The sequence below is a fragment of the Crocodylus porosus genome, unplaced genomic scaffold (assembly GCF_001723895.1).
Source record: "Crocodylus porosus isolate Cpor-Errol unplaced genomic scaffold, CroPor_comp1, whole genome shotgun sequence".
NCBI lineage: Eukaryota > Metazoa > Chordata > Crocodylia > Crocodylidae > Crocodylus > Crocodylus porosus.
This window is the reverse complement of record NW_017728886.1, coordinates 258362469-258374405: the sequence shown is the minus strand read 5'-3', so window position 1 is coordinate 258374405 and position 11937 is coordinate 258362469. Positions and strand designations below refer to the sequence as shown.

Sequence of the window (11937 nt, the reverse complement as noted above, 5' to 3'; positions counted from 1 at the left end):
ACCTGTTGTGGAGTGATCAAGAGTGTATCCTTGTAATAAACAAGTGCCAAAGTAAGCATTAAATGGAACTTTCCTTTTCCTGTTTTGATTCAGTTTATAGCACAGAAGAGAAAGCACTTGAAATGTTTTATGCAAATATAAGAAAGTGCCATAATGGTCTATCTAACCCAGTATCTCGTCCCTAGCGGTGGCAAAAATGCATGTTATGCAGGGACAGCACTGAAGTGAATATCCCTAGAGTAATCTATACCTGTTCAATACCCTCCTGGCCTCCATCATTTATTGGGTTACAGATGCCAAAGGAAACATCCCACCAGTCGGTTCAATAGCCATAAATAGATCCATCATCCATGAATTTCTCCAGTCCCCTTTTGAACCTGGATGGGTGTCCATCACCTCCTGTGGCAATAAATGCCACAAGTTAGCTATGCATGCATAAAGAAGTGCTTTCTTTTGCTAATTTTAAACCTGTCACCTACTAATTTCAGTATTCCCTAGTTCTAATATTCTGGGACTTGGTGAATACCTGTTCCTTGTTCACTTGATCCATACTCCTCAAGATTTTATAAACTTCTATATTATCCCCCATCAGCCTTCTCCTTTCCACACTGAAGTGTTCTAGCCTTTATAGTCTTTCTTGGTATGGCAACTGCTCCAGGCCCCTGATCATTTTGTTTGCCCTTCTCTGTACCTTTTCCAATTTTATTTCCTTTTGGAGATGTGGGGACTGGAACTGCACACAGAATTCAAGATATGGCTGTGCTATGGATTTGTATAATGGGATGATGGTGTTCTTCATTTTGTTTTCAATTCCCTTTTTAATGTTGCCCAACATTTTATTGGTCATCACTGAACACTGAGCTGACGTTTTTGAAAAATGATCTACAGTGACTCCAAGGTCTCTTTCCTAAGTCATAACAGCTAGTTCAGAACCCAGCACTGTACACATATAATTGAGGTTATTTTTTCCTCAGGTACATTACTTTGCACTTGTCAACACTGACATTCATTTGACATTTTTTGCCCACCCACTCAGCTTACTGAGATCTTTCTGCAGCTTCTCTTCATTGGCTTGGGACTTGACTACCCAGAATAATATAGTATCATCTGCAAACTTGGAGATTTCACTGTGCAGCCCTATTTAGAGGTCATTGATGAAAATGTTGAACAAAATAGGGCTAGCACAGATCCCTGAGGAACCTCACTTTTACCTCTCCCCGTCCTGAAAAGTGACCATTTATAGCCCTAGCCTTTGCTTCATATCTTTTAACCAGTTCTCAATTCACAGAAGAACAGTTCCTCAAAACCCATGCAGTTTTCTTAAAAGCCTTTGGTGAGGGACCTTGTCAAATGCTTTTTAAAGGGCAAAAGGGAGCCAGTTGGACATGTGCTTGTTGACACCCTCAAAGAAATCCAGCAGATTGGCGAGGCAGGATTTCCCTTTACAAAAACCATGCAGATTCTTCCCTATCAGAGCATACAAACAGTAGGACTGTGAGAAACGGCACCGTTCCATTTCAACTTGAGTTTCCAAGTTTCAATGGAACAGCGTTTCAAATTTAATTTCAATTCAAAAGAGCTGTTCCGTTTTGCTTAGTCAAACAGTGAAGCTGTTTTGACGCTATTTTGCTGTGTCGCCCATTCGCTATAATGGGGAAGCTCGAAACAGCCTCTCTCATCTGGCAGCCAGAGGGCGGCCCACAACCCCGAGAGGTCTGCTGGGGCTGTGGCAGTCCTTCCAGGGCTGCGGGCCCCTGATCTGCCTGCCAGATGAGGGAGGGAAGCCGGGTGTTGCCGCCTGGGACCGGGGAAGGGAACTGAGCCCAATCGCTCTGTTTCCACCCCCAGCGCTACGATCAGGCTGAGGATGGGAACTGAACCCAGCTGGGCTGAGTTTCTTTCTCCAGCCTTATCTAGCACTGGGGAGGGGAACTCAGCTCAGCTGGGCTCAGTTCCCATCCCCAGCCAGATTGTAGGGCTTGGGAGGGAAACTCAGTGATTGGGCTCAATTCCCTTCCCCTGCACTGTGATCAGCTTCCCGCAGCCTGGTGGTGGGAGGTGGGGAGAGCCAGGGCTGGCTCTCCGGTCTCTGTCCCTGGCTCTCCTGTCTTCCACCGCCTGGCTGCTTAGAAACTCAAATGTTTGGAAACTTTCGAAATATTTCAATTAGCCTCATTTTGTTTTGAGGCCGTTTCAAAGCCCTTTATTTTTGCTTCGATGTTGCTGTTTTGAGCTTGAAATGAGTCAAAACAACGTCGAATCGAAACATCCAGTGAAATTTCACACAGCCCTAATAAACAGGCCCTGCTATCCTAAAGTAAAGGTCTGGGTGCATGGTGGCCTAGATGTGAGCTGTGCAGAACCAGCCTCCCACTACATGCATTTAGCTAAAGATATCCTCTCTGCCAGAAATAAATCTTGAAGGAAAGCAGCAAAGCTCAGCCAGTCAGAGCAGCAGTGGCCAGAGGCACCATGTCAAATAGTATTTACAAGAAGTACACACTGTTCCTTGCTCTTCATTTTTCTAAGTCTTCAGTTCAAACAACTACGTGCAAGCAAAGATTCACAAGACAGTGCTGAAATCTCCATTTGCTTTTGTAGGAATTGTCTGCATGAATTAAGTCATCAACACAATAAACAGAGTCTGTCTAGGACACGTGCCCATTTACCATTTACCTTCGCCCACTATAGAGCAGGATGCATAAGTGAGCAGTAGAGACCTATGCCTCCACTTACAGACTTCCAGGAGGGGAGTTGTTCCTTCCTGGGGTTTCTTCAGGCTGGAATGTGAGGGGTTGGGATATAATATCTGGGGTTTAGGTTTGCTAATTAGGCAATGCTACTCTCAGGGTATTTGGTACGTCAGCTGGAAACAGGAAGTTTCGTATATTCCACAGAAAAGAAATAGAAATTATGAAGCCTCGAAAGTCCCCACAGGTTTGGGTGATTCAGATCACTACCAGAGTTTTGGGATGCTTACTGGATGGGTTTGAACCTTTGGAAGCCGTGCCCTTGCTGTCACCCAGGACCATAGCAGATATGTCCCAAACTGGAACCACTCGACTAGCTAAGAGTTCTGCTCACTCCCAGGATATCCATTCTGGGCCAGAGTTCACACTGATTGCAACGGCGCTATATTGCTCGAGAGGTGCTGATCCCTGGCACATGCAGTTCTAGAAATCAGAGTAAAACACAAGGCTGATTTTCGTTTTAGGAAAGCTTTGTCGTAAAGCCCCATAAAAAGAACATTCAAGTTCCACGCAAGTCGCAATCACTATCTGGATACAAAAAGTTAAAAAAATCAAAACCAGGGGTTGTAAAGCTGCTCTGTATGAGAAAGCTGAAAAGCTGAAGGCAAACTGTTCAGTTGGACCACAGAAAAATGACTCACTATGTAGGCAGCTTAAATGAGCTAAAATATTTGTCTACTTCTGTAGCCAGTTGTAGCAAGGGTGCAGCAAACAGTCGCATGCGGAAGACAGACAACATATGAAAGAAACTAAAATGTGTTCATGTATACCTGAAAACACTGATCAGCTAATATGTATTGCCTGTTGGCCGGTGTTCTGGCTTAGCTCAGTTCTAAAATGAAGGCAGGATCCCCAAACACATCTAACAATACTCATCTTCTTGGTTTGACAGTGAAGGAGGCTGGTGGAGGGTCCATTCTCTCACAACAGGTCGAGAAAACTATATTCCCGGGAAACACGTAGCAAAGGTTTACCACGGGTGAGTATTACCCTCTGATCTCTCTGGCATTTCAACACTACAGGGGCTTTTATACTACGATCTACGATACAAGCCTTCACATTCAACTAGGCCCTCTGATGCAAACATAATTGCAATAATAATTACAGTTAATAAGCAGGGAGGCATAAAATCGATTTCAGAAATGGCCTGAACTAGATGCACAAATCTGAATTCCCTGCTACTCTTTCCCAAATCCAAATCCAGTAGTTGTTCATACCAAAACAAAATATCAGTTTTAAATAACCCCAAACTCCAAAAAAGTTCTGATTCAGTTCTGGGTCTAGACTTTTGTGGTTTGGGCTCTAACTTAAGAGACTGATAAAGTGATCTAGCTTAAACAAAGTGGAAGTGGAATTTCCTCTTGCAAAAAGGTCAGCAGAGAACTCAAGTACTGTTTAAGCTCCACTTAAAACAAAGTGATGGTTTGGGTAGGATTTAAGCTCCTGGTGCTGACCTTCTGCACCCAGGGAATTTCACCCTGCATGCAGGAAGAGAGAGATACTCTTGGAGATGAATAGATTTCTTACAGGAAACAGGTCTGCTGGAACAAAATGAGAATGTTAAAAAATTGAGGTACTAACAAAATTGTTCAAAAATGTAATCCCTGCAAATTAGAAAGGAGATGGAAGGTCCTATTGCTTATGCTTGTAGGTCAGTCCCCATTACAGGCCACTCCTTCAAAATATTTTAGCATTTCAAACCAGGTGGAGGAGAAAAATCAATAGGCTTGATTTTCTCTTCTCTCACCAGTAAAGCCCAGTGGAATTTGACTGATGAAAAGCCAATCTGGCTTCACACATCAAGATAGTTACATATTTTTCCTTGGCTTAATAAATGTGGGTAATATGACTCACACATTTGAAAGCTCTAAATGTTTCAATCCAGTGATTTTTATTTAACTGTAGTAAAGTGCTAATGTTCAGTTCAAGCAAGTTGGAAGGATTTTGATTTCCCTTATAACATCAAGCCTTGCTCCTTGTTTTCCTCTTGGTAGTCCTGCTGAAAGTAATGAAGCAGATGGCATGAAAAAGGAGATTAGGATTTACTTCCTAAACTGAGGATACATGCCTGGAAATAGTTGAGGGACTGGGACTGTTATTTTTGCTGTCACTTTTATTGGCTAGTGCTACAACTTCAAGGGCCACCTGCTGCTGTCTGCCTCACTTGTGTCATCCCCAAATATGTTGTTTTTTTTCCTGTTTCACAGCTGGTTATTTGAAGGGCTTGGAAGAGAGAAAGCAGAGGAACTCCTACAACTTCCCAACACCAAGTTCGGCTCTTTCATGATCAGAGAGAGTGAAACTCGGAAAGGTGAGAAAACTTGACGTATTTTCTCCCATTTCAAGGCGAAGCATTTCCTTTTGGTTGGCTTTTCTATGACAGTTTTCTTTTTTTACCTCACACATTTCAGTCTGGAAACTTAAGATAGATAGATATATATATACACATATATATAGATAGATAGATAGATAGATAGATAGATAGATAGATAGATAGATAGATAGATAGATAGATAGATAGATACACACACATATATATATATACATACACATCCATGCTGGCTTGTATGTGTTTGCATTTTATTTTTATATATATTATATCTAAAAAAACCAAAAAAACAAACACATACAAGCCAGCATGGATGTCTTTTAATCACCAACAAAACAAACAGTGCTGGAAACATCAGTAACACTAGGGTGGGATAGTGCCACAATCATTGGCTCACATAAGCAGTATTATATATTAACACTGTGGTAATACCCCAAAAATGTCAACTTTCATTCAGGCAGAGAGAAAGACATTGTTTTGCCTTAGTCTAAAAAGGATGAATAGAAATGGATGCAGAGAGACCCTACACATTCCTTCCTGCCCCTTGCAGGTGACCAGCTGAAACCCTAAAGCATGAGTCTTGATTGTAAGTGTTGTTTTAATGAAGGACTACAAATATTACAAGCATGTTAAGGGCAATAAAAACAATCCTGTCTTCCTCAGGGCCCATGAAAGGAGGGGAGAAAAGGATGACAGTGCCTATTGCATTGTGTCATGAGAAAGGTATTAATGGGCTTATAGCTATACTTACAGGCCCCAGAGACCCTATGCTTCTTCTGTCTATATTTAAGATACTTACACGGAGAGAGTTTCTTAAGTTCTCCATCCTCCAAAAGCCTCCTCTAAACATGGTACCATACTTTGGAGATTGTCTGACTTTGGTCAGCATCTAGAACATTTTCCTTAGTTTGTGGCTACCTGACATCATTTTGTTTTCCTGTTTCCCCAGGATTATATTCCCTGTCAGTCCGACACGTACAAGTGAAACATTACAGAATATTCCGCTTGCCAAACAACTGGTATTACATCTCTCCACGGCAAACCTTTCAGTGCCTTGAGGACCTTGTGAATCACTATTCAGGTAAGACCACTGAGACTATCAGCGATTGCAGAATTGTAATATGCCTTGCAAGCAACACTAAACTCCTGGACAGCACCTACTTTGGGGTCCTGCCAATTCCAATCCCCTTAGCTGCTTACTGCTGGATCTACATCAATGTAACTAAAAGCAGAATGCACCCCAAGAGTTTAAAGTGGGTATAGCCATTATGAACTATATTCCCATTGCCACCTCGAAGTGACTATGTTGGTTACAATGGATTCAACTCAGGACAGAAAGCAGACTTGTATCAACTGCTACTGTTAACTGACTGCTACAGTTATGGCATCCGAAAATGAGAATGGTTTAAAATGAAAGAGGAAGGAGGACTGAAATAAACTGATCTCGTAATGTTTGTGAAAGAACAATGGTTCTAGTGTTTCAATTAACAGTAATTCAATCATTGAAAGGGTGTAAAGCCACAGTATTTGCATAATTTGGGCAGATTGAAAGACTGAATGTTGGCCAAGAAGTATTCTTAGACCTAAAGTACAGCTGAGTGTTTAATAACATACATGTAGAAGTAGTAATGAATAAAAAGGAAACTTTTAAATCAGTATTATGGAAGGAGTGATAACTTAGAGAGGATAATAAACTTTTCCTCTATTATTTTTTAGTTAGTTGAGAAGTTTCTCTTCTTTGTTAAGAAAATATTTGAAGTAAGGGCTTAAAATAATCAACATCATTCAGGTATCATACACTGTAAAATCTTCCCCTGCAAGGAGATGCAGAAATTCATAATGAAATAAGCTTGCATGGCAATTCTGCAGTGATTTGCACTCTTCTATTATTAAATGGCTGCTCTGATTTTTTCACTGGTATTTGTACAAGCATCCATATTTTGAGAAAGGCAAATTAATATTTATGCTTCGTTTAGGTATGGTATACACTAGCCACCTGACTGCCTTATCTCTAGAATGGTCATGTACCACAGTGCAAAGTGACAGCATAATGCTGCTCAGTCAGAAGAGCTGCATGAAATGGTGCACAGGCCTCACTTGGCCTTAAACTTTGAGCTGAATTTTGCACAGTGGTATCACTAAGGGAAACAGTGGTCTCAGTTGTAAATCAAAACCAAGAGAGACGCAGCAATCTGAACACTGTGGTGAGAGGAGAATCAGGCTCAGAGATAACTGGAAGCATGTTAAAGTAAGAGGTCCACATATGAAGACGCAAACAACCTAATGCCATTTGCTGTAATGCCCCCAGGGCATTAAACAGTGCCCCAATGCACAGTGTGCAAGTGGCCACCCCAAACATACCCCTAAGGGTGGACCCAAAAGGAAGGTCCAGTGGCAGAGTGGCACTCCCCTTTCAGATCACATAGCAGGCGTGTGCTCAGGAAACCACGCACCCCACCGGGTGCTGAAAATGGGGGAGAATTCATCCCTGTTTCGGGGACTTAACAGAAGTTCCCAGCAGCTGTGTCCAGAGCACGGTCTACCTGCCCCAGGGGAGGAGGATTGGGGGTGGGGGAGAGGGCAGCCGCCCTGGCGGTACCAGTTGCTGTTCCCACAGCCCTGGATCCTTACAGGCCCACACCAATAATGTTCAGTGGAGAAACTATCAGCTGGAAAAGGAGCAAAAGGATAGGGCAGCGCTGGATAAAAACTCATCCTGTGCCGTTTCTCTTTTCAGAGGTGGCCGATGGACTTTGCTGCATCCTTACCACACCCTGCCTCACGCAGTGCGCGAACAACAGTGGCGCGAGGACCCAGGCAGACCCCGTGATCATGCGGAACAAAAACTTCAGCTGGAGGAACGTGCACAGGTATCACACGCTATGTGCAAAGGCAACGCCTGCCTGGTTGTTTTCAGCGTATGTTAAAGTGAAATGCACTTGCAGCTGTAGCAAATAATAAGCAACCTTTCACTTCTGAAGTCAGTGTTAAGGATGAAAGCTGATGACAGCCTTTTAATGTGGGAATTGGGTATCCTACTCTCTCCTCTGATTTTGAAAAATCTCAGTGTAAATGCTCAACCAAAGCAAATTTGGGGGGAACACCACCACGGGTTCTTACTCGAAGAGAAGGGCTACTATGGGTGACATATTGACAAGTAAAATAAAGTCTGATAAAGGACCCCACCAGTCGCACACACACACACACACGACACACGCAGTTTACAGAAGCTGACATGCAGGGCTGCTATGTATAGGAAAGAACCCACACAAACTGAAAAACTCTACCTTGCCCAAATTGTGACAGCCCATCTCCTTAACAACACAGGTAACAGCATATTCCCAGAGCCCCCCATTTCTATACTGCTTCCCGTTCATACAGATCCCACTTCGAAGTCCTTGGGATTTATGAGTGTCCCTGGAGAATGATGGTCAGGTATCGGGAGAGGCCTAGTTTGGAAAGAAGATGAATGGGGAACAGGTTGGGCACTTTTACATGCTCAAGTGGTGGGGAGGGAGTGCTTTAATTAGAGTGGCTTTGAGAGCTGCTGTAATGAAAGCACTGCAACATTTCATGTATCAGCTTCCCTCTGCTTCAAAATGGCAGTGGGGGTACTTGAACTAAAGCTCCTTTGATGAACTTTAGTGCAAGCACCCGCACTGCCATTTTGAAGCCTGGGGTCACTGATACATGAGATGCAGGAGGCTGCTGTACTGTGGTAAGTGCCACGCTGGAGCAGACTCGATTAATTGAGTCTGCTCCAATGAGCTGTAATTACAGCAGATAATTACAGCGCATCGGAGCAGCCTCCATGCTCATATACAGGCACCTAGTATTACCAGGAAAAAATAAGCCTCCTGTCGTGGAAAGCTGGCCTCTCTATGCGTAGTAAAGATCTCTTTCCTACACCTCTGTCCACCTGCTTCAATCACTTATTGCTAACCGTGTACAGCTAGGTCCACTTCCTTCAGCGACTAACTCCACAGACAGATGGTCACAAAACATTTGCTTTCCACCAGAATACAAATATTATCGATCATGGGGGTGGATTTTTTTTACAGAAGCCAGAGACAGAAATTTTCTCAGGACTTGGGCTTAGACAAAAAGGAGCTAATTTCCACAGGAAATAAGAATAAGTGGTGAAATAATCACTTTCAGAAATAACAAGCACACCTCATTTCTTCAGCTTAGCTTTGCCCCAGCAAACTGCTCACTACCCATCTATTAAAACATACTAATTTACTTACATGTGCAAGTAATGAGAGAAAGAGAGAGAACACAGTGGTTAGCTTCTTTTTCAATACACCGGAGATGCTCAGATACTGCCAGGATAAGGCATGTTTAAGTAAAAAGATAAGAGAAACAGAACGTTTTACAGCAAGGTATGAGCCAACCACTTTCTTTTATCTAATAAACTGACGCACTAATAAACCCAGTGTAAATACACGAAACGTTAAACAATTTGTTGTTCTTTTAAAGACTACAGATGAATAATGAAGAGAGCGAAAGCGCTCTGGAGATGGACGATTCCTGCCTCAGCTTCGGCCTCAGGGAAAGCATCGCCTCTTATCTGTCCTTAGCAGGAGAAGACAACTCCTCTTTCAGGGACAACAGAAAGAAGAAAACCCAGTCTCTCATATACACAGGGAACAAACGCAAAAATAACTTCCACTTCCCAGCTCTGTTTTATGACGACTGAACCTGAGACTGAATCAGTCCACAGAAAAAGAACTGAGATGTTAAACCACACCAAGATGTTTGCACGGCCCAGCTCCCTTCCACAGCTCACAGACGTGAGCAAACTGCCCGGTGATCAAAGGGGACATTTCAAGGGAAGCAACGCTAACTGCATAATGCTGGGTTTGGTTTTGCACGCTCTGTGTTTTGAATGTTAACCAGAGACCTTGTACAAGGCACCAGCTCAGCCACTGCATGTGTACATACTAAGGGCTGCACCTTCAATTATAATCTGCTCACAAAGAAAGTGAAGTGGAGACAGACTCTACATAAATTTTAAAAATGACTACGTGAACAGATGACTAATAAAAGTGAAATCTGTCACTATACCAAGGTTCACCACAAGGCTTGGTGCTACTTAAAGACCCATTTGCATCCTCCAAGTAGGCCTTGTACTAGCACCATTCACAGAAGCAAACAGCGCCTAGCATGGTTACACATCAAAGTGGTTCTTCTTGATCACGTAGATAGGCTGTATCCAGCCCACTGCCATGAAGCAAGGATGGGACATGCAATTCAGCACCTTTCCTGCCTTTCTGGAAGATTGATGGTACTAAGAAAACTGGATACAAAGTTACTTCTATTTCCACTTTCATGACATCAGAAATCCTGGACTTCAGAAATTAAAAGCCTGCTAGTGTTTAGCTTCCTCTCAAAATCTCTTGGTCACCCTTATTCTGAACTTCACTAATGCAAATTTCTCCTTCTTTGGGGAGAGGGGAGAATTAGAAACTGTTTTCTGGTAGCTTTTAACCCAGCAGCTGACAATGCCAAAACATCACAAAGGAATCACAAGCTTGAGGTTAAATTTGGGAGTTTCTTCTGAGTGAGTTAACTGGGTTCAAGGTGGATTCACAGGTGTAACAGAGTAAAGTTTAGCTGCTCAGGATCAATGTACCTACTAGGAAGGTAACATTTTTTAATTAAAATATAAAGTATGGTCAGATTAGGGCTTACCTACTGCAGTAGGTATCAAGTTGTATAGGTATTCAGATCTTAACCTATTCCTTTGAAAGCTGCAAATATTTATGCATCATATTTATAGTTTTTTTAGCATGTAGATCTATCTGTTGCAATATATTCAAGGCAGACTTTTCTGACCTTCTTGTCTAAAAAAGATGCATAAAATAGCAAAGAGCTATGTAAAGCCATCCTAGTAACTTGCAGACTGGGCCATCTTATCTTTCATGGATAAGAATATCTCTTATGTCTTTAAAAAATGCATTTTTTTTTTAATGTTTATAAATGAGATGACAATTGAGTCCTTCCAGTCTGTTTTGCTACTCCCTTCTGCTCTATGCAGTCCTTCACATCCAAAGATGCAAAATGATATCAAGAATGATTCATTTTGCTTTGGTGGTGTTTTATATCTGCTTTGCATGGATCTCGGTGACCACCTGAGCTAGAGCAGTAGAGATCAGCTCTTTTTCATACATCTTCTTACATGTCTCCTAGCACAAATCTGGCTATGCCTGTCATTAGGACTTGCAGAATATCAGCTACACTAGTGCTAAAAGTTCCCCGTGACTCATGCAAACAGTTCATAGCTTGTTTAAACACATTAGGGAACATTAACATATGAATGTAATTTACTTACAAACATTGACCATCACAGAAGGAAAGGAACTTAAGAACTCTAGTTGTTTGTACAGTTTAATATATTACTACTGTTCAGTGTTAATGTTATTAAGGTGTCCAAGTCGTAATCAAAGAAATATATATGTAAAGCATTACAATTTTCTAAATGATGTCTTTTTTTCCATTATAATCAGCCTTTTGGCTAAGTTCAGGTGCAGAGCTAAATTTTACATGAACTTTGTAGGGTCTTTGCTAAGCAGAGGGGTTAAGATACGGGTATTATAATGCACAGTCTCAGGATCAGACTACTAGAACCTACAACATCTCATCATGTGACTATTATTTGAGAAAGAAAGGAGAAAAATCCTAACAAGATCATATTGACAGCATTTTAGTATTTACTCTGCAGCTCGAGCACCACACTCATTCTGATCAGAAATGACATTTTCAGTTAAGACTTGTTGGCTTGGGCCATCACTTAGGAGCACTGCCCTACTGATGAGAGTTTTGTATCAAGGACTGGGGCTAACAACTAAGGTTTCA

General features: G+C 42.0%; 2 protein-coding genes across 2 annotated transcripts in view; one reads left to right on the top strand and one right to left on the bottom strand.

Moving 5' to 3' along the window:
- The window catches only part of SLA (Src like adaptor), a 27102-nt gene extending 15541 nt beyond the window's left edge, over window positions 1-11561 (top strand). The window contains exons 4-8 of the mRNA XM_019552970.1: window positions 3643-3729; window positions 4958-5061; window positions 6029-6160; window positions 7817-7949; window positions 9559-11561. Coding sequence (XP_019408515.1) covers window positions 3643-3729; window positions 4958-5061; window positions 6029-6160; window positions 7817-7949; window positions 9559-9778 — 676 coding nt within the window. The 3' untranslated portion in view covers window positions 9779-11561. The remainder of the gene's footprint in view (window positions 1-3642; window positions 3730-4957; window positions 5062-6028; window positions 6161-7816; window positions 7950-9558) is intronic.
- Window positions 1-11937, bottom strand: part of TG (thyroglobulin) — a 210241-nt gene that overhangs the window by 63945 nt on the left and 134359 nt on the right. The window lies entirely within an intron of this gene.